The 23,193-nt window shown below is 29.3% G+C and overlaps 4 protein-coding genes across 4 annotated transcripts; 1 reads left to right on the top strand and 3 right to left on the bottom strand.

Annotated features, from left to right (window-relative positions):
- The first annotated feature begins 114 nt into the window (after positions 1–114).
- Positions 115–2,497, top strand: LOC112597229 (26S proteasome non-ATPase regulatory subunit 8). Its single transcript, XM_025343193.1, has 7 exons — positions 115–284; positions 347–494; positions 1,121–1,193; positions 1,642–1,744; positions 1,815–2,007; positions 2,083–2,268; positions 2,334–2,497. Exons 2-7 carry the CDS (start codon positions 384–386, stop codon positions 2,469–2,471), a joined length of 804 nt encoding a protein of 267 aa, XP_025198978.1. The 5' UTR covers positions 115–284; positions 347–383; the 3' UTR covers positions 2,472–2,497.
- A 158-nt stretch (positions 2,498–2,655) lies between these two features.
- On the bottom strand, positions 2,656–5,906 carry LOC112597189 (CWF19-like protein 2). The gene is made up of 9 exons (XM_025343134.1): positions 5,813–5,906; positions 5,505–5,717; positions 4,814–5,449; positions 4,400–4,666; positions 4,243–4,308; positions 3,933–4,127; positions 3,748–3,864; positions 3,339–3,677; positions 2,656–2,864 (listed from the first exon to the last, which is right to left on the bottom strand). Exons 1-9 carry the CDS (start codon positions 5,855–5,857, stop codon positions 2,730–2,732), a joined length of 2,013 nt encoding a protein of 670 aa, XP_025198919.1. The 5' UTR covers positions 5,858–5,906; the 3' UTR covers positions 2,656–2,729.
- LOC112597190 (protein PET117 homolog, mitochondrial) lies at positions 5,816–6,205 on the bottom strand. The gene has a single exon (XM_025343135.1). It carries the CDS (start codon positions 6,051–6,053, stop codon positions 5,838–5,840), a length of 216 nt encoding a protein of 71 aa, XP_025198920.1. The 5' UTR covers positions 6,054–6,205; the 3' UTR covers positions 5,816–5,837.
- Positions 6,206–9,082: 2,877 nt separating this feature from the next.
- On the bottom strand, positions 9,083–20,901 carry LOC112597186 (protein abnormal spindle-like). Its single transcript, XM_025343126.1, has 15 exons — positions 20,416–20,901; positions 19,382–19,567; positions 19,051–19,263; positions 18,172–18,976; positions 17,962–18,078; positions 17,664–17,787; positions 15,041–15,414; positions 14,731–14,951; positions 13,484–13,606; positions 10,512–13,418; positions 10,326–10,451; positions 10,071–10,251; positions 9,819–10,003; positions 9,609–9,749; positions 9,083–9,308 (listed from the first exon to the last, which is right to left on the bottom strand). The coding sequence occupies exons 1-15, from the start codon at positions 20,461–20,463 to the stop codon at positions 9,102–9,104; spliced, it is 5,958 nt and encodes a 1,985-aa protein (XP_025198911.1). The 5' UTR covers positions 20,464–20,901; the 3' UTR covers positions 9,083–9,101.
- Positions 20,902–23,193: the final 2,292 nt, after the last annotated feature.

Raw genomic sequence — 23,193 nt, 5'->3', positions numbered from 1 at the left:
ATGGTTATAAGAAATGGTATCAGAAGTTCATTATCAGTCTATTTTTTGATTGGCCAAGTCTAATTGTGCATATTTCATGGATGCTTCCAGTGCCCGCCCCGAATGACATATCAAAAAAGCTATATTCCCTGATCGCATTTAATTAATTAATTTTTTTTATTTACAATTTTCACTCAAGTTTTATCGTAGTATTAAACCGTCTGCGTTCTTCACGACTCGACGATTCTTCGTTAGAGAAATCTAACCGTAAATAATTAAAAATCGTCGAATCATTCGTTATATTTGTAAGTATTTATCTATCCCTCCAGCGACTGATTAATATGTCTTCAATTCTTTGTTTTTGCAGAACAGTCAATCAACAGGCTCCTGCGAACGACTACAATATGACTTCTTCCTTTGACGAAATCAAAAACTTGTACCAGACGTTGAAGACGGAATGGAATAAAAAAAAACCAGATTTTAAACAATGTAATAATATATTGTTACAAATCAAGGTGAGTAGAACTGAATTGGAGAGTCTTGGTCTCAATAAGAGAAGGTTTTTTTTCAAATTTAATTCATGTAGTTTTAAATATTTTGATACTTAGAAGTTCTTTTTAAATATTTAATTCATATATATATATATAATATTCATATATTCAATAAATCGAATTTTATGAATAACACAAATGTTTTAAACTTATATTGTTCAATCAGGTTTTTAACAAATGTTACGTGTAGGTGTCATTTTTCCATACTATTCATAATAATATAAACTAATTTGTTCATTAAGTTGTGTTTTTTTATGAATCAATAACTTAATGACATTAATATAGTTGCATTAACTTCTATATTTTACGGTAAATATTCAATTTTTCCAGTTTAAATAAATATTAGATTATAATTAAAAGAATAAAATTAATAAATAATTTTGTATCGTATTTGAAAAATCTTATTTATGTAATGTTCTGATATTATAATAAGTTATCAGTATATGTCTTATTTTCATAATGAAATAGATGCTGTTAAGAAAATATATTTTAATATAAGACTATACTATTTAATATAGTCAAGATTTATCAATAAAATAAAAATTGTAATTATGAGTAAGATTAATTAAGTACTTGATTCTAATTTACAGGTTGGAATGACAAAACACACCTTTTTACCAACTTCTAATGTGGAAGCTTCTCAAAAAGAATACCTCATAGCTAGTAAGTTTATATTATCATTTTCTGATTTTGAGCAATAGTCAGTAGGCTATTCATTAATGATATTGCAATAATTTATTTATGGTAAATATTTTTGTACTAATAATAGCCATTATACATACTAATTAAAAATTGAACACAAATTTTGTTTTTTAACAAAAACCTAATAAACAATTTACTTTTTTTTTTGTGAAATAACTGTCAATTTTTAAGTAAGAAGTTAATTGGTTAATTGCTTTTGATTTTCATCATATTTTAAACATTTAAAAATTATTTTTATATACATTTAAAGTTTTTCCAACAACTAAATATATCTATTAATTGATTCTATCACTTAAAAATTGTAGTCAAGTATTTAAAACCATCATGATTGGTTAATTTTTTTTATAATTACATTTGATTTAGTATGACAATATATCAGATTATAACCAATTATATTGTGTATTTATAGGAGACATCTTAGAAGTGGGGGTACAATGCAGTATTGCCATGCATGATATTCCATCTTTTGAACGGTATATGGCACAACTCAAGTGTTATTATTTAGACTACAGGTGAGCAAAATTTAACAATATAATATTGAATAAAACTTTTCACTTAAAATAATTTTTCATGTTTATCCAGGGATAAATTACCAGAGTCTGCTAACCAATATCACTTGTTAGGTCTGAACTTACTGTTCTTATTGTCTCAAAATCGAGTAGCTGAATTTCATACAGAATTGGAGCTTCTCCCATATGATATTGTACAAACCAATACATACATTAAGCATCCGGTTGCATTAGAACAATATTTGATGGAAGGCAGCTATAATAAAGTAATTTATATGCCATACATTAAATTAATACCTGTTGTGTTGGATATTAATGTATAATTGTGTTTAATTTTCTAGATATTTCAAGCAAAGAGTAATGTGCCATCTGATACTTATAATTTTTTTATGAACATTTTGTCAAACACACTCCGTAATGAAATTGCTGAGTGCTTACAAAAAGCATACAAAAAAGTGTCTATAAATTCTGCTACAAAAATGTTGAACTTCAACAGTACAAATGAAACTAATGATTTTGCTAACAAGATAATTTAAAATGAATATGAATAATTTATATGCATTGTATGTAAAAATTATTATTTATTATACAGAAAAAATGGATTTTGGGTCAAGATGGTTACTATGTATTCCACCTTGAAGAAGAGAAGAAAGCTGTAGAACCTTTGCCTGCATTACAGATTGCTGATTATGCTATTCATTATGCTAAAGAATTAGAAACTATAGTTTAATAAATTAAATATCTTTACACGGATTTTTTAATTGATTATTTGAAATTAAGTTAAGAAATATCAAATTTTTTAATACTAATATAATAGTTTGGAATTTTTTTCAAATTATTTTGTATATAAATGATTAAATATAAAAATAATTTGTAATACCAAACCATAGTTTTTGTTATTACATGGTTAGCAATTGAGAAAAACATTATTTTTATTCATTTGTATGACTATATTATACAGCCTATTCTAATGAATTGATTACAAACATTATGTTTTGGTAAAATTATAGTCTTTCCATATTTCTAGAAATTTGGTAGTTTTCTGCAACTGCTCTTCAATTGGTTCTTTTTGTCTCTTTCGCCATGCATTGTGATCTAAATCCATCATTCCACCTATGATTTCCTATGAAGATACATTTATTTATATATACTAAAACTTCAATATCAAACAATTCAAAATATTGTACAATTATTAATTTTAATTGAAAATAAGAAAAAAACTAATATCTGGAAAAAAAGTCTCAGAATGCAATTTTAGTTTCATACAGAATCTAAGTATTTAAATATCTTTTAGATAGTTTGAGTAATTTATATGTATATTGAATTAAAGCTAATATTAATTCAAGTACACAAATACGTTATTAATAAATTTAGTAAAACAAAAATTATTTATTTTTTTTTTTTTAACAATATTTTTAACTTTAATTATCAATATTTTTTTAAGTTTAATTTTGTTCTACAAAACATGATAAGCTACATTTTGTGATCATTTATGGCTATTTCATATTTTAAAGATCTAAGTCTTTTGAACTTTTTTCCAAATATTTTATTCTTTGATACTTATTCTACTTTTTATTCAAGAAGACTATTAGTTTACCTCAGCAAAGTTATTTGGGAAAATTTTTTCATCCTCAATGACATGAGCATATCCACCTTGCATTCCAAAATCAACGGCGAAATAGGGCAAACTTTTAGGAACAGCTCTACGCACATCTTTACTACTTAAGTCCACGACTTTTTGATTAATAGCCCACTCCGTCTCGCATTCTAAGATAGCCTTTTTAAAATATATAGGAGCGGTGTCACCGATTTCAATCGGTACAGGTACACAGTTCCATACCATGTGAGGCATATTGTTTAGTCGCATTGCACTTTCAAAAAATATTACGTCTTCATCTTGATCTTTAAACATGGAAGTCAATACTTTTCGAAATACCTAAAGTAATGTCTTGTTATTATCAAAGAACAATTTAACACTTTATTAACTAGAATGGTAAATGTTATACCTGCATTTCAGTCCAAACGTCTTCGTCAATATCAGTTGCACATGCATAGTGGTATATTGGTACAATTAAACAATGTCCTTCTGTTAAGGATTTATAATTTGGCAAGCACAGATAACACTATAAATACAGAAATTAAAAATCAATGTTCAATATTAAAATTAAATAAACATTGTGAACTAGTGTACCTTTTCTCCTTTAGCGATAAATAAATGTTTTAACATTTCTTCACTATCAAAGCAGTAACGACATGAATTTAAAATTTTTTCTGTACGTTTATGTTCACCAATAGCTCTTTTAATTTCCCTTTCAGATGCTTTGGCAGATCGCTTTTCTGATGCACGATCTACAAATACATCATCTTCGTCATCTCTAGCATTAACCTAAAATTAATGTTCAAAATTACAATTAAATCATGAAATTGTCAAATAATTATTTAATTAACTTTTTATTTAATTTATTTGAATTACTATTTATTTTATATATTAAAATATTAACCTTTCTCGATAGATTAACAAACTCCATATTACTATCTCCTGCTGTAGAAGTCATTTCTTTTTCAAACTAAAATAGTGTATAATAAAAGTTATAAGTAAAAACAATTTAATAAGTTTCAAATATTTTTACAGTTTTTTTTATTTTACTAAAAACTTACCATAGACTTTAATGAATATTTATCATCATCATCAAAGTATCTCACTCTTTTACCATCTTCATGTGTCAATACTTTCTCTCGTTTTTTCCTTTTACCATCATTTTTATCACCTTCTGCTTGTTTAACAGGATAACTATAACCTTTAGATGAAGTCCTAGTAAGTAATACAAATTCTTCTTTTTGTTTTGTTTTATTTGTAGTGAAGTTTTGTTTTGAAGCATATTCTCGTGCTGATTCCAACTTTTTCTGAAGTTCTTCAGCCAGTTTCTATCAATAAAAAGTATAGTTAAAAGATTAAAGTATGTTATAATATTACAAGAAAAATAATAATTCATCTTAGATGTGTACTTTGAAAACAAACTTATAATAAATTAAAAAAAATGTTGTTCTATTTTTAGAAAATATTAAACTTACCTTATTTCCCATTATTTCTGCTTTTATTTGTTTAGCAGCAAGTGCATTTAATTCAGAATCTGTTAAAGGATTTTCTACACTTTCTTTTTGTTCATTAGTTTTGTCATTATGATCTGAATGTTTTTTAGGCAATTTTTTTTCTTCATATTTTTCATCATCAGATGTGTATTTTTCTTTATTGTCAGAATCTTTGTTATGTTTACTTTTGCTATCTCTTTTATGGTCTTGTTCTCTAGAATATTTATTTTTAATACTTTTTTTTTCATCTTCATGTTCTCTATAGCGTTTATCTCTTTCTCCTTTACTTTCATGATCATAATCTTTATGTCGTTTATCTCTTTCATCTTTTCTTTCATCAAATTCTCTATGCCTTTTATATCTTTCTTCATTATCTCGTTTTGAAGTAGTATATTTACTATTATTTATATTATCTCTGCGATCATGTTTTTTCCAAGATTGACGACCATAAGAAGTTTTTGAATAATTAGAATGCTGATGAATTTTATAATGATGATCATCGTCATCATCTACTTTAGGTTTAAGGAAACCTTTGTGACTACTTAATGACTTCGGTGGTGGAAGACCAGTTCCTCCGTTTTTCCAGTATGGATTTAGTTCTCGTTCTGATTGACCTGGCTAAAATAAATATTAATGATAATAATAAATATAATTAGTGAAAATGATAATATACTTGAATCATTCTTGCTTTAGCTTCTTCTTGCTCTTTACTCTTTGTGCTGATTTTTTTTTCAATTTCTGAAGACGTATTACACACAAAATCCATCCAGTTATCAGGTTCATCTTTAGATGCAGCAAATGATGTGGAAGTTGACAATTGATCTTTCTGGCACTTCTCAACCCATTGATCATCATTTGATGTAGAACTACTAGATGATGGAGATCTCTAAATAGAATAAAACATGTTAATAACGATCAAATACTATTTGATGAATCAATTCTAATTGTCATCATTCATCACAAATCACAATAACTACTCACATGTTTTTTTTTTTTGTGTTCCTTTTTATGCGATTTTTTTCCCATTTTCAAGATTACTGGCTACCACAATATCGGTGTTTATTCCCAACTCTCGGCGTCTATTTTCTTGACGTTCAATGTCTTTTACAACACCTTCGTGCAACTTAATTAAATCGTCTTGTTGTTGGTAATGTACAAATCCAATGATACCTGCCGATGCGAAACAAGATAGTCCAAATACTATTTTAGAAGTCGTTGACATATTAATACGGATTAAATTAATATATTTCTTTAACGGGCATCAAGACTTTAATTCTAGAATAGAAGATAGAATAATAGTCAATAGTCACCCAACATATTTTTATCTATATTGAGGAGTGTAGTTTAACTGGCATTTGGCAACCACATCCAGATTGACAACGATGTTCAAATACTCATTGATAATAACACATAATAATAAAGGATTGTTGTTTGTTTACACCATGATAACGGTTATCTAACATAATCATAAAAATATTAAAAATTAATAATATATTAATTATTAATATATCAGATATCTCCTCAATCCTCAGTTATTAGGAATTAGGATGAATAGAATAGGATGGTCTAACAAACAACTCTAGATACCTACTTAAAATGTTCACCATTTGCCATTTGGCATTTACCAAATGTTTACCTATATTATCTTAGAATAAATTTAAATTAAATTTATTTTGTGATTGATTTTAACATTCTATATACATTATACATTTATATGTCATAGTAATATGGTATAATAATTTTCGAAATGTTGACTCTTTTTGAGCTATTCATGGCATTAATTTTTTTTTAGTAGGTATTTTTTTATGAATGTCGATAAAAAAAAATACGAATTTGGTCAAAAAGTTTGAAAATTTAAAAGGATGTTTGCGCATTGTATGTATTTTCTCTCTGGCTTACGCGTAACATGGACAAAATGCATTAAGAGAATCATTTTTTAAATATTTTTGAGTAATTGTAGAGTAAAAACATGTATTAAAAAAATTATATATTAAAATTATGTTTAAAATCGTTTTGAGAGAGTATTTAAATAAATCTATTTGTCATATCCTCAAAAATAATATTCTCTATAATTTTTGTTATGGATGATTTAACTCTAAAATTACTCAAAAACACCAAAAATATGATTAAGTATTAATGCGTTTTGTTTATGTTACGCGTGGGCCAGAGAGAGAAAACAAACAGTGCGCTGACATCGTCTTAATGCAAGGTTCGAACAGTTCCATATTATATGTAATATGTATTGATGCCAAGAATGAAAGAGTACAAACGAATTTGTACATTAGGTATCAATAACAAGACGATTTAATTAAAGTTGCACGAAAGTGTTGTAAAGGACATTCAATGTAAGGAAAATAAACGTCGAGAGTTCGGAATAAATATACCAATTATTACCGATATTTAGGTAGCTAGCGATCTTCAAGATGATTAAAAACTCGCATTAAACCCTATGAGCGTTTAATATTAATAGTACATGTCTAACTTAAATATTAACACATAACATAATAATTTTCAATCAAATTACCTTAGGTATCTGGGTACATTTTAACTGAAATAAATAGAGCAAAAATGTTAGTAACATTCCAATGTAATTTTAATCATAATTTTCTGTATCCAATGACATTTTCGAAATATTTAAACTAATTTTGAACTATTTATAAACATTTGAAATTTTCTAGTTTTTTTTTTTTTAGTGGTGATAAAAATATTTAGGCTTGGTCAAAAAGTTTGAAAATGTAGTTTAAGATTAATTCTTTAAAATATAATAAAAATATATGTTATGTTATTTTCACAAAGGTTAGGTGATCAAATTATGATAAATTTGAAATTAGAAAATTATTTAAGCAAAAAATAATAATTTTAATTCATCATTAATTCAAAAATATTCGTGGCTTTATAGTGCTTAACATTTTTATGTATTATAATAATATACTTTATACTATGTAAGAATGTAATATTTTTAGTAAAAATGGATTCAACCTACCATATACAAATAGTACAATTAATTACTTTGGTAATCAAATAAAATGTACATGATAATATTTAAAAGTTTGTTATGCTGTCTTCACTCAGAATCTTTTATCTAATGCAATAATATATCATTAAGTTAATATTTAATGTATTCATTACAATGACTTACTCAATGATGATGTACACTTGACACTGACAGTACACAGTATGGGTGGTACAGCAGAGTATTTAGAAATTTTTAATTCAAGGGATTAAATGGGTCTAGATAATTTAACTAAAATAGTGTCGTATAGGGCTGGGTTCCCAGATTTTCAATGAACTAAAACAGACATGGTATTTATTGGAATGCATAAAGCAAAAAAAAAAAAAATGTTTTAAAAATTATAAATATGTAACAATTAATTGTCTTAAATATTCTATAAAGATTTTTTGCAATAATTAATCAAAACTACAAAATTAAGTATGGTTGTATCCAAAATATGTGTGGAGAGTACGGATCTAAAGGACCATGTGAGGTATACAAATACAACACTGGTAAGAGTAGAGCAGTACTCATTTGATAATTTATGTTTTTTTTAATCACCTAGTCTAAAATATATTTACTATTATCATTTTTTTAGTTATACAGTTGAACTTGTAAATTATAACAACTATTAACTAAAATAATAAATATTCAAGAGATTAATATTTTATATTTATATATCTGATTTTGAGTATTGTTATTAAGTTAATATTTATCTAATGATTTGAAGTTCATTTAAATTTTTTTTCTTATAATTTTTCGCAACAGCTATATGTGTTTACACTTCTCCCAAACAATGTTTAACTCAAATTAAACATGAGTTTTGTATGGGTTTACTTTATAAAATTACTTATATTTTTATACTACAAAAAATAATATGTCTGTTAAATTGTTCAATAATCATTAACAATAATATAAATAAATTAAGCCTTTAAGGGAAATCACAAATTAAAAAAAAAATAAACAAATATATTTACATAATTACATTTAATTATTTAAACTATATATTCTTTATAATTTCTTTAGAACATTTTTGAATATAATAATAAAAATAAATCACAGTGTATAAAATTCCATTAAAATCATATGAATGAGCTGCCTTATAAAAAAGTGATTTTTAATGGTAAAATACCAAAAAAGTTGTAAAAAAATAATATACAAAATTGATAAAATTTTAAAATGAAAAAAAAAACAATCAAATAATTTCAACAGTTAAAAGTAATAAAAGATCTTAAACATAATAATAATTAATAATAAATTGTAAAAAAATAGTTTCAATTATTTTATAATATTTAACATTTTGCAGACCTGAATTGTAGCGAAGAGATCAGATTCAAAACATTTTTGACACTTAGAGCCAATATACCATGTAGGCCGAGTTGATGGCAATACCATTAATTTCTTATCCATTTTGTGTGTTTTGTATCTTCTATTCAGCGAATCCATCATATATTTAAAGTCTCCAATTGGATTGCTTTTAAAATACTAAAACAGGAATAAAAATAAATTACTACTGTGTATTGTCTGTATATATTTTAATAAAAAAATATAATGTAAGATAAACCTTATTAAAGAATGTTAAAATCTTTACTAGATTTTATTTACAAAAATTTAATTACATTAAATTATACACAGTTATATAATATAAAGTAATAATTTTCAAACATATTTTTGATGTGGATAAAAATGCTTAGCACCTATGTAAATATTTTTTAAATTAAATATGGAATAAAATTTTATCAATACATTTGTGTTTGTATGTTTATTGAATGCAAAATATTTTACTTGTTTTTTTTTAGGATCTTGCAGAGCTAACCATATGAAGGTGGCTATTAAACAGAACAGTTTATTTGCTGAACCAAATTTGCCACAACTCATCTTCATCATTTTGATAAGTTCTTTGATCATATCAGCATTTACAGTTCTCTGAAACAAACCCAAGTATGGATGAAATATAATGAATCCAACTTAATACAAATAAGTAATTTAACCCACTGTCCAAATAATCCATGACGTTTCATGGTACTTGAGCAAATTGATGAGTACCCGGATGGCAGGTTCACGGGCCTCAATACTTGGTTGTGATTGATTGGAATACTGTAGAAAATGGAAAATGTAATCTACAATTGCACCATCAGCTGTCTTCATACTTAACTCTTTGGATAACGACGTGCAAGTGTCTAAAATACAAAAATCTGGAATTAATAAACAATTGTTTGGGAGTGAAAAGCTTACAGACACACTTACCTAAATTCCAGAAGACTGTTGCCAGTTCTTTATACGAGTATTCATTTTTTTTTTGCTTATTTAATATGTCCACCACTTCATTGTGTCTCCTGCCCAACGTCTGGGCACTTCTTCTGGGCATTCTGACAGTGTCACGTCGACATTGGTACTTTTTCCGAACACAGTAACCTCTCCAAAGGGCCTAATAATAACCAAACCAAATTCAGAATTATGTAAATTGTTTAACTAAATCATACCTATATATATATTATATACCTGTATTAATGTGATGGCACAAGTACGTTTCTGAGTTATCAACTCGTCTCTGATCTTGGGAAATCTCTTGCGGGTTAAAAATCCTCTAACAGCTGCTTGTATTTTAGATGCAGCTTTGTATTTCTCCTACATGTAATACAACAACATGGAATAAGACGTGCAATAATACAACGAATAAACATTTACCTGTTTAGAATCAGCCTCGAGTTTTCGTTCGGCCTCCAGACGGTGCCTGAGCTGCGGCCACTGGCGGCGGATCAAGCATCCTCGGATATGTGCCTGCAACAGAACCACTGCTCGGAGTGCTTTGCAGTCTCTGTACCATCTCTGCAACACGATCGTACACCGTCTCAAACGAAGGTATTCTGCACGGTCACGTCTCCTCGCGACCATGGCCCTGTACCGGGTCTGCACCGCGACCACAGCTCGTCTCAGGCGCAAGTACTCGGAACGTTCATAGGTGGTGGGCAGGCACTGACGCAGAAACCTCTTGATCGTGTCGCTGGCTGTGACCAGCCGGTTTCGGTGCACTCGCAAGTCGCGTTTCACGACAGGCCACCGGACGCGCGCCTGACGTCGCCGGGCGCAGGCCTGCAGCAAGACAGCCGCGTGGCGGACACGCAAGTATTCTGCTCGATGACTTCTCGCGGCCTGGTTCGCCCGAAATCGTTGCTGCACCGTCATGGCGGCATAGCGCAGTTTGGCGTACTCGCGGGCTTGTCTACGGGCCCGGAACCAGCGCTGGACCACGATCGCGGCACGCCGTACCTCTAAAAACCGCCGTCGATCGCCGTCGGCCAGCCGCCTCATCAGCGCTCGCTTGACGGTGTCGGCGCTCCGCGTCAACAGCAGGCGGCGATCGGTCAACTCGGCCATCAGTGCTGGCCAACGCCGCTGACGGAACAAGTGGCCTCGGGCGGCTGCCTGCAGTCCGACGGCCGCAGACCTAAGCCGTGCGTACTGGCTACGGTCGCGTCTCGCGTCCCGGTTGGCCCGGAATCGCTGCTGTATCGCCAACGCGCTACGCCTGAGCGATCGGTATGCTTCCCGTTGTGTCCGCATGGCGACGTTGGCCCGGTAACGCCTCTGAACAGCCACCGCCGACCGTCTCAGCCGCTCGAAGTGGAGCCGGTCAAGGGTGACCGGTAACCGGCGTCGCAGGGCTCGCTTGATCACGTCAGCCGCGCGGACCCGTTCCACCAGGTCGGCAACCAGCCGGTTCCGGACGTCCGGCCACGCGCGTCTGGCCGCGTAACCGCGGTACACTCTCTGGATGAGCACCGCCGACCGTTTGGCCCTTAGGTACTCCCGGCGGTCCGACCTCATCGCGACCTTTGCCCGAAACGTCCGCTGCACGTACACTGTGGCGTACTGCGACGTCGTGTACCATTCCCGTTGCACCCTCATCAGGTTCTTGGCTCGCCAAACCCGCTGCACGAACAGGGCCGCGGATCTCAGCCTAGTGAACTCGGCCCGCTCTCGGGGCGCCGGCAGGTTCCGCCTCAACGCCCTTTTCACCGTGTCCGCAGCCGCGATGCGTCTTTCCACTTCCAACCGCAATCGTTCTCGTGTCGCTGGCCAACGTTTCTTCGCCGCGAAACATCGGAACGTCTTTTGAATCAGCACGGCCGAGCGCCGGAAGTCCAAATAGCGTTGTCGGTCAAATTTTGCCGCCGTCTTGTCCCTGAAACGTCTCTGCACGTACACGGTCGCACTTTTCAGTGCGGCGTATCGTTCCGTTTGCAATTTCGTCGTTTTGTTCGCAACGTACCGACTTTCGGTGTACAACACGGCACGTTTCAACATCAAAAACGTTAAACGGTCTTGTGTGGGCGGTAAGTTTTTCCGCAACGCCCGTTTGATCGTGTTTATGGCGTCGGTCCGTCTCTTGTTTTGCGACACCAAACATTGACGCACTTCCGGCCAATGTTTTCTCGCCACGAAACCGCGAAACAATTTTTGCACCCTTTGAACTGACCGTTTGGTTTTTAAATAGTTTTCCCGTTCTCTTTTCATCGCCACGTTGGCCCTAAACCGTCTTTGTACGTACACGGCCGCGCTTTTCAGGGTTGCGTACCGTTTCATTTGCAATTTCATCATTTTGTTCGCCACATATCGACTTTCGACGTATAACGCTATACGTTTTAACTTCAAATATGTTAGACGGTCTTGTGTCGGCGATAAGTTCTTTCGCAACAACCGCTTAATCGTATCGACTGCAGCGATTCGTTTTGTTTTTTCCGCGATTAGATTATTCTTGATTCCAGGCCAGTTTTTCCTAAGCATGTAACCTCGAAACACTTTTTGAATGACTGTCGCTGACTGTTTGGATTTCAAATACTTCTCCCGTTCTTTTATCATAATCATCTTGTTTCTATACTTTTTCTGCACAAATACGACTGTTCTCCTTAAAATTATAAACCGTTTTCGATCGTCTGTCAATAGCTTCAGTTTGTCTTTTAAATAATGTTTGATTGTGGTGGCAGCCGCATGCAACATATCACGGTTTTTTACTAGTTCAGTTCGCAATTGAGGCCATTTTTTTCTAATTAAATGGCCTCGAACGCGTGCTTGTATACTAGTGGCGGCTAAGTGACGCTTGGCAATTGTTTTGGCTCGGATTTTTTTGGATATAACCAGTTTCAGACTACTATTTCTCCACCAATTTTGAATTTTTGTTGCAGCGTTATTGTACCGTGGGGTTAAATACTTGTAAATAATCTGCCAAAACAACGATAATATTTTTTCTCTGTGGCCGTTCACAATATCACGGGTGCTTATGTTGCCCTCGATAGATATATGCTCAGATATCCGGGTAAAGGCCAAATTAACATTGTGTATTTTCTGTAACTTTGATATGGCTGGGAGTCTTAGTTTTTGAGACAACGGATTGCCTTTAAATAAAATTTCCACAACTCTAGTGATTCTAGTGCCATCTCTTAGGTCATTTAGAGACTTAACTGCATAATTTACTTCATCCAAATGCGTCTGTTTGTGTGTCAAGTTGTAACCAATACTTCGTAGGCGACGTACTATATCTCCATGTGCAGTTACCATGTCTGCACAAAATCCTATCATTAAGTCATAACTACTCTGTAAATAGAAATAACCATCAATTAATTTTTGAAATAAGTTTAAAAAATAATAAAATCACTAACTTTATATGGAGAGTTTGTTTTAAACAAGCATGGATTATGTCTGATTAATTGTTGTTCTTTAGCACGGTCCAGAAAATATATAAGCATAAATATTTTTCTTAAAATAAACTTTTTCATGGCAGTCTATAGTAAAAAAATATAATATTATTATATATTATAACAGTTGGTAAGATTCTATAACTAATTTAAGATACTGGTTTGAAATACCGGCCCTAAAAGTTGTAATATTATGATATAAATAATTTATAGGGTAGGTATGTATTTAAACAAAACAAAATAAATTAACCATTTTGAAATGTGTAAGTTTGTAGATCAACTTTGTTTAGTCTTATTGATAATGTAAATTATATACAGCGTGATCACGATAAAAGGAAACATTCAATAACTATGTGCAGGCTTCATTTATTTCAATTTTGCTTTTTTGGGTAACTAACAACATCATTATACACGTCGTCATTTTCAATTAATTAGACTATTTTTGTGACATCTATTTTTGCGCATGCGCACAACTTTATTTTTAAATGGCAAGACCTATTTTTGACTACGAATTATTATTTTTGTTTTTTTTTTAATGAATTTTAGTGGTTGAATTTCTTTTCTAAGTTAAAAAATAGCTGAGTTATAGCAATTTTTAATTTTATGATATTTGTACGGGTTGCCGTATGATATTATTTATACATTATGATACAATTATTACTGAGATAAATTTAATAAAGATAAGCACAACAGTTAAACAGATAATATTTCATAAATTGGATTAGTTATTTTTATTTTTATTATTATGTATTTATTATTATTGACTACGTATTTCATAATTTGTTATACCCGTACAAATATCATAAAATTAAAAATAGTTATAACTCAGCCATTTTTTAACTTAGAAAAGAAATTCAACCACTAAAATTCATTAAAAAATACGAAAAATAATAATTCGTGGTCAAAAATAAGTCTTGCCATTTAAAAAAAAAAAGTTGTTGTGCGCATGCGCAAAAATAGATGTCACAAAAATAGTCTAATTAATTGAAAATGTGTATAATGATGTTTGTTAATTACCCAAAAAAGCAGAATTGAAATAAATGAAGTCTTCAAATAATTATTGAGTGTTTCCACTTATCGTGATCACACTGTATATATACATATATATATTTATTTTGATACATGTAATTTTTTTTTTTTTTTTATATACTTGGTTTTAAGTATAAAATAATTCATAAAATATAATAAAAGAAACAAATAGTTTTTCTTACATTATATGAAGGGAGATTCGTATGGAGTACAGTCGTTTTGATAAACTTTTGTTTGACATAATCATTATTAAACAAATTTTTACGAACAAACCAGCCAATGCCATCTAAATCATTAGATCCAGGCTTCACATGAATAATTTGACCATATATAGCTTCTAAGCCAATTCGAAACCATAATGGATTGTAACATTTTAGCAAATCAATAATTTTTTTCTTTAAACCTAAAAAGAAAATAATTTTTATACTTAATTATTTAAGTTTAATTTGAAACTTAATAAATAATAACTATAAATAAATAAATAAATCTCACTCAAGTCCAAATGTATTTGACGATCATCTCGTAAAGTTATAAGATCCTTTTCGATTGATACAGTTAATTTTGATAGGACAGATGTCACATTTGAAGATGTAATAAGATTTGTTGTGGCTTTACGCAATGCACTCCACTGTTGTGGTGACTGCCGGTACATTTGTGCAACAAACAGATCTTTTTGGGTGGCAAATTGCATAGGTTTATTTTTATGACAAGTCTTGGATGCTTCTACCCAAGCCATGGCTGCTTTTTCTAACTCATTAGACTGTTCTTCATCTACTAGCTTATCAGTTGGTGTGAGCATTGCATTTAACCAACGAATCATATCAGATTCTTGCTGGTCTAGCCATTCTGATTCATAGTATTCAGACCTGAATAGTATACATTAATTTTAAGAAAAATGGATAAGTGAGCACCGTTTTGTTGTTTAGTAGGTATCGAGTGAATGACTGTAACGGACGAGTTAAATTTTAATTTAATAATATTATTATAAATAAAAACTGTTTCATAGTGGAGACGTTCTGTTTAGTCTAAATCATTAAAAAATTCAAATCACAATGTTTTTTTGATATTAGTATTAAAGTAATTTATTTTATTTATAGTCTTATATTAAGTTGGTTTAATTTTGGCCAAAAACATTGCATTTATTGTATTATTAATTTTTGATTCAACACCATCTTACAATAAAACAGAGAGAATAAGAATTATGGCATAAATAGGCAATATTTCAAAATTAATCTACATATTATGAATATGCAATTGCATAAGATCTAGGATGTCTCAAATAGAACATCAGAGTTAAAACTGCTATAAATCAAATGTATTTATGTAAAAATAGCAAAAAACACATTATTCTTTTCAGAAGAGGTTGAGGTTCAAATATTAAAACTAATATCAAGCATATACTAACTCTACTTGTGATCACTTGGTCCACGAAATTATTCATCACTTGATCATATACTGCCTCATCAAGTGCACGACGACCAAACTTACTCATCTCAATCTTGCAATTTGATACTATGTAATTTTTTCCTATGGGAATAAACTAATTCACAAGTTTAACAGAATAAACCACACAATTTGTTGGATCTTAAAGAAAAAAATTGTTCTTTATGAAATTGATGGGGTAATATGTGATTGGATGATGAATAATTTTATAGATCGAGTGATTACAAGTAGAGCTAGAAGGGAGAAGGTATTAGTCCAATATCATTTTTCATATTTAAATTTCAACCTTAGGTGAATGATAAGTTTTTATTGTTATTTTTACATAAATAAATTTGATCTACAGCAGTTTTAATACCACCGTTTTTTTTTTTTTGAGACACCCTATAAAATACATAATAAACATAAAAGTTTAAAGCCAACGAATACTTAATGTTTTTAAATTATAATAAAATAATGAACATCACAAATTATTATTTAAAAATGTAACTTAGTAAAAATTTGAATTTTAAATATCTATAAAAAAAATAGTAATATTTTAATATTTTTTAGTTTCAATATGAAATATTTATGAGGAATATTACATTATATTTTCAAACTGTAGATATTACAATTGAAGACTATAAACTTAAATAACACTTGTAGTTTGATAATTTTTGTAATTTTTTAAAAATTTTAACTTCAGATGTTTAAAAAAAGATTGTGTTTAATTGTTTTATTTTTATATGTTTAAACAGATGGTACAGGAACAATTTTTTTAGGATCTTAAATTCAATTTTCATTAATTTTGAAACGTTTTATGTCTAAAAATAGCTCAGAGTTAAAATATTTTAAAAATAAAACCATTTATAGAAAATAATAATGTAGAAATTTGGTTCAAATTTCAAGTTTCTAAGGTTATTTGGTTTTGAATTATAATAAAATATAGAAATCAATTTTGTTTCAAAATGGTTAGGTGTAAAAATTTCCATTAATATTCTTATTTTATTTCTTTTTAAATTAATTCTAATACACATTAGATGCGACGGGCATCAGTTATATTTTTTTAAATCTAGTTTTTTTCACAACAATAATTTTGTTTTTTCTAAACAAAAGTAATAGATTTTGGGTAATTTTTGGGACTAGTCCATTTTTTTTTTTTTTTTAATTTTAATTAACTACTAAATTTATACTTTTAACCATTTAAAGAACGAACTAGATTCAATTTGCCATTAGAAACTATAACCAAAGAAAATTAAAGTATTTTTACTTATTCAAAAGGTGTAAAATACACAAAAAAACTAAATATATATCATAGTAAAAAAAAAAAAATACTGATAATTTGAATACATATAATTATTAATTAAATGGACCACTTGGATAATTTTGATTAATTGTTGATATAATATTATAATAATTACTTATAACTCAGTAAAAAAAATATGATATTTTATTATTTTTAAATAAAAATTAGATTAAATTCAATTTAATTTAATTACAGTGTTATAATTTACATTCATAATAATTATATTAGACCTATTTTGTGTTAATTTATCTTATGTATTCACATTTAAATACAATTATTAACATATTAGTCAATAAACAATGAAATAGTTTAATTACTAGATGGAAATTAAACTAAGTTTTTTTAAATTTCTAAACTCTAAGATGGAGTGATATTAATGATTTTACTCACATTTTTAAAAATGGATCTTCAGCATTATTGTGATACAAGAGTTGTGGATTCGCTAAACACTTAAGATATTCATCATACTTATCTAGTTTAGGAGTTTTCAAACATGTTGTTCGTGGATTTGTACCTATAAAATATTTAAAATTCAATGGGTTTTTATAATACAGTAGGATAATATAAGATAATATTATTCAAGGATAGGTTATAACATAAATCTATCATTTTATAAATTGGATTTTAAGAAGTACTCACACCCATATTCATTGATCCGTAACCTAAATAATGTATAGCATTTACTTACAGTATTGTTTTACTTTGTTTTTATATGTCATTGATGTTTTTTGACTACATTTGTAATAAAGAGAGTTCTTAATAGAAAATGACGGTCTTTTTGGTTTCGTACCACTCCAAGTAATCACTGTAATGTAAAAAAAACTAATAAAAGATACATTAATAAATTTAATTATTACTTTTAATAATTAAATATATTTATGCTAATATGTTACTTTACTTGTATGTTGATGAATATTATGTGTAGGTGACATTTCACATTTTTGTACTAAGTTGTTAGATTCAACTTCTGGAGAAGATGCTAAAGGTCGAGAGTTGACGGTATGTGACCAAACATTTGTATGACCATTAATTAATTCATCTTCAGGCGATTTTAAAAATGTATTCCAAAGATTCACACATACATTTTTTGACTTTTGGTTTTCTGGAGTACCAGTTAAAACTGCAGTCAAATCATCATGTGGTTTGGATATAAAAGAATTTGATAAGGTAGAAACCAAGGGTCCATCAGTGACATCAAAATTATTAAATTGGTTTTTAACACTGAATGGAGACAATAAGTTTTCAGTACTTTTTAATGGTGTTAAATAGAAGTCATTTAATTGAGAGTTGTTAATAATAATTTTGTTTAATGGTTTCTCTAGCGAATCATCACTCATTGGGCTAGAACTATTGTTTAAATTTTTTAAATTAAAATGATTATTAAAAACATGATCTTGACGTTTCTGATCTGGACGTTTAATACTGTGTTCAGGACTTGTAAGTATTGTGTCTCTACCTAATACATTTTTTTTTGAAATTGGAAGATTTTCTTTTTCTCCAACTAAATAGGTTTGTCGTCTAATAGGTAGTGTTTCTTCATTATTGGGTTCTGGTTTATTTATAGGGTTTTTTACTAAAATAATTCTTTCATTCTTAGAATTTAAATGATTTGTTTTATTAGGCAGTACTTTTTCTTGTTCACGTTTTAATTTTTTTTTAGTCAAATTTGAAATTTTTGATTTTGAAGATGTTGAGGTAACACGCTATAAATATATTACACAATAAAGTAAAAAATAATGATCAACTAAATACATACTAATATATTAAACTATTATACCTTTAACTTTTTGTATGAAGGACTATTACAATTTCCCAAAATAACAAAATCATATTTTTTGTTGTTATCGATTTGTTCTATTTTAATTAATTTACGCATATTTCCATATTGAGATGGTTGCCAAGTTATTGATAACTCACGTTGAGAATTAGGTTCTAAGGTGAATTTATATACATCAAAATAAACACCATCACTTGGAGGAGGTAAAACAAACTGTAATCATTTTTTTTTTTATTTATTTATTTATAATTATTAAGTAGGTAATGTTTACTATTATAATCAATAATAAACAGCATATACAATTATTGTAAAATAAGTATGATTTATTAACCTGTCCATGTCTGTTGAGAGGATTGACAACAGTTAAAAATCTCACTGCTATTTCTTTGAGTTTAATGTTGTTAAATTCTACTTGAGTTTGTTTTTGAAATGGTGCTAATATCATACGATAATTTATAATTGAATCTGTAACATCGCATGGCTCTGATTTAATTCTTTCTGGAGGAGAAAATTCAACCTAAAATAATATATATTTATAAAAAAAATAGACACTTATGGAGACATGATATGTGTTCAAAGTCATAATTTACATATTATTTTTTTTTTATTATTAATTATTGTCAATAACACACATATGTATATTATATATATATACAATAAAACACAAGAATGTACAGTTTTAAATCTTTTTAAATTGGATTTCTCATAAATGAAATTATCATTTTCAAGTATTATTTTACTTCATTAAAAACAATAATCTTTATTAATTAAATTATAATTTTTATTATTTATAAAAAGTCCATGGGTATAAAAAAAAAAAAATAAATTATCAATAAAGTACCTTACAGTGAACATTATATTGTATCATTTATGAATATTTAAAAGTATTTAAACAGAAATAGGATATTTGAAATATTGAAAATACTTAACATGTCACTCCTCTAACCATTAATTATAATATTCAAAATTATAGGTATTTTTAAATTTAATACGAAAGTACATAAACTGATGTTAATAGTTCTAAGGAGTTAAACATTTTTGTTTTAATTTTGAGGTAAAACTTTATAATTTTATTATAGAAGTTTAATATGTACCTTTAAATTTGTTTTTAATTATATAATAAAAATAGAAATAATATAATTGAACTCAACAACTTTACAAGTAATGCGACTACTTTTTATAATGAAATAATGTTATTATTATTTGTTTTGTTTAAACGACAGGAAAATTATATTAAATTGTTTTTTGATTAGAAGCTTTAATGAAAAATTTGTTTAAAGAAACAGTGATTTAAGTGACAAAAAAATATATCAAGTACACAACATGATTATACATGTAAACAGAGAAACTGGACACAATACTTACGACGAACTTGGCCATTGTGACTGGTCTCTGAAGAGTTATTATTTTCATACGGCTTTCATATCATAACAGATTGGGAATTTAAATTATAACTAAAAAAATTAATAACCGACACAAAACTATTTACAGCGCAGTCGCTTAGACGACATTGATATTCAATAAAAATAATAATAATAATAAATGATAATATTATATTTTGCATTTAAATAATCGTGAACGATACTCGTTCTGGTGCCGGTCGTAGTCGTTACGTGCATGATATATTGTGATAAAATAAACGAGTAACGAATAACGACGGCGTAATAACAATAATTATGGTAACTGGTTTGCTGCACTAGACTCAACGTTCAACACATACAGCCAGTATAGCAGTAGTGCATAGCGCGGACTAGAATTTATTAGTCTTGTCGTCCGTCACTAATTCCGGACGGAAATCCGTTAAATTGCTATTAAAAATAAATCAACTTCCACCGCTCAACCGACAATCACTACCAGTCAGGGGAAGGGGAGTCCATAACCGTTATCAAAAAATATTTGTAAAGACCTCATGTTTACTGGACGAGTAACCTCCTCGGTGGAGGTGAACACACGTTGTGATCATGGCTAAATAATTACGAGCGTCTTCGAGGAGCAAAATTTGCACAACCAATCAGAAGCGTTCACATTTCATATTGTATCACATTTCTATGCACATTTAAATTTAACGAAATTTTATCTGCTGTAGTATATATTTTTTCTTGTATACTTTAATCATAGAATACAGATTACAGGTATCATACTACTATAATTTTACTATATTTATTATTATTTATGTATAAATTATAATATTTACAATACATGATGGAAGAGTTAGGGAATTGCACCAGTAAACATGAAGAGCTGCTGCTAGTTTGCAACAAATATTTTAGCTATAAAAGAACATTAAAGAGACACTCAATTACTTGTGGCTCTGAACCTAAAAATATTAATAGCGTGCAATGTCAGATACATTTTAATAAAGCATTCTGAAACAAAAATTTAGAAATTTCATATAGAGGCGAACCATGGTAAATTACAAAAGCGAAAAGCGTTTGCAACTCTTCATGGTAAATTTGATTTACTAAGTGCAATTTTACTTGAAATATTCCTGTTTACTATACTGAACTGGTATGCCACACTTATAGTTATGTGTATTGAAATATAGCTTTGATTTCAAGTAGAGTAAAACTGATGATAATTTATGTTTTATCGTTAAGTGCCGTAGACTGTAGGGACAGAATAAAACATAACGACTATCTGAATTGTCATGAACTGTATTCAAAGTATGATCAGCAGGTGTCCAATAGTAAAAGTCAAGGGCACAAACAAATTGAATCTACATGTCCATCGCGTCACAGTATAATTTAAGGCTTAATCTGGTGCGTTCGTTTTTGACCTAATATTCTGCTTTAATAGCCAGATAAGAGTAACAAAGCAAACTGATCATGAGCTAGAGTTTGTAGCATCACTATTTTGGCCATAATATGAATCTGGTAGATGCATAATTTAACTCCTGAAGAAAATTTGCATGATTGTGGTAATCTTAGTTGTCGGATTTACACCATCTATTGTAAAATGAATGATAAAGACAAGTGTTGAACGGGGTTCTGTGTATAGAGACCTGTTTTGTTTTAAGTATAAATGTATCTCCTTATAGTCGTAGCAGATATCTCCCATTGATTATCATCAATACTATAATAGATTCAGGGTCTATTGTATTCAATATTATGACTCTTAATTATATTATTAATAATAATTTGTGTAATTTATTGTGAATTACTATGTGAATCTACGTAAATACATGTTTGTGTTTATACAGTTTCTTGGACTGACAGTGACACAAATAACTTTGTGTTTCAAAAATTAAAAATATATAAATAAATAATTTCTTTAGCTTTTTATTGTAGTGAATATTGTTTTGAATTTTTATGTTTCTTAATATGTTTGTGAAGTGTTTTGTGTAGTGTTTTAATAATGTGAATTATGTGAATAGTTCTTCTAATCAACATTCAGGAACTATTGTTTGCTACATGAATGTATGTAAGTGTGCTATTTATTAATTTTAGATATAAAATTTTATGTATAATTTTCATATATTTACTTTTCAGGTAAAATATCTGAGGAGTTACAATGGAAAAATATTAGATGATATAAGGATAATGTTCATGACATGCAAAATTTCAAACTTTAATAACGAAAAAGGATCTGTGGAGACGTAAAGGGTCATTTAATTTACGAGGTCGTCAGCATTCATCGACTATATTAGTGTAAATATATGGTTCATCAGAATGATAGAGCCTTGAAGGAAGAAAATCTGTTATACATTACAACCTGGATAAAGAGAATTTTATATTGGTATATCTACAAATTTCAACTCCAAATGCTTCAACGTTTTGGAACCTCTTCAAACTCAAAAATATGTATTGATAGTACCCATTGTACCAATGATATGGCCTTCAATTAATTGTGGTTGTTGAAGTGAATTTGGGGAAAGCAGTTTCCATGTGCATGTGTATGTCAAGCAGTGCAGTAACATGGAAAATATTTTCAACAGCTCAAATGTAAATTGGTATTATTAGTACTCAAATTTTATGAGTATTGACCCATCTGCTACATAATGGCAGGAACAAATAATGTTACCTGAGCATCGACTTTTTGTGTACCTGGCATGTGGATCAATCTTGGAGAAATGTTCAATCAAATAAGAGGAACTCCTGAGAATTCTTAATTTCAAATCATTAGGTGATAGCCAATACGTAGCGC

Source organism: Melanaphis sacchari, unplaced genomic scaffold (genome assembly GCF_002803265.2).
Source record: "Melanaphis sacchari strain LSU unplaced genomic scaffold, SCAv2.0 Contig395_pilon_pilon, whole genome shotgun sequence".
In the NCBI taxonomy this organism is placed as follows: Eukaryota; Metazoa; Arthropoda; class Insecta; order Hemiptera; family Aphididae; genus Melanaphis; species Melanaphis sacchari.
The sequence above is the reverse complement of the archived record's forward strand: the minus strand, read 5'-3'. Positions and strand labels throughout refer to the sequence as shown.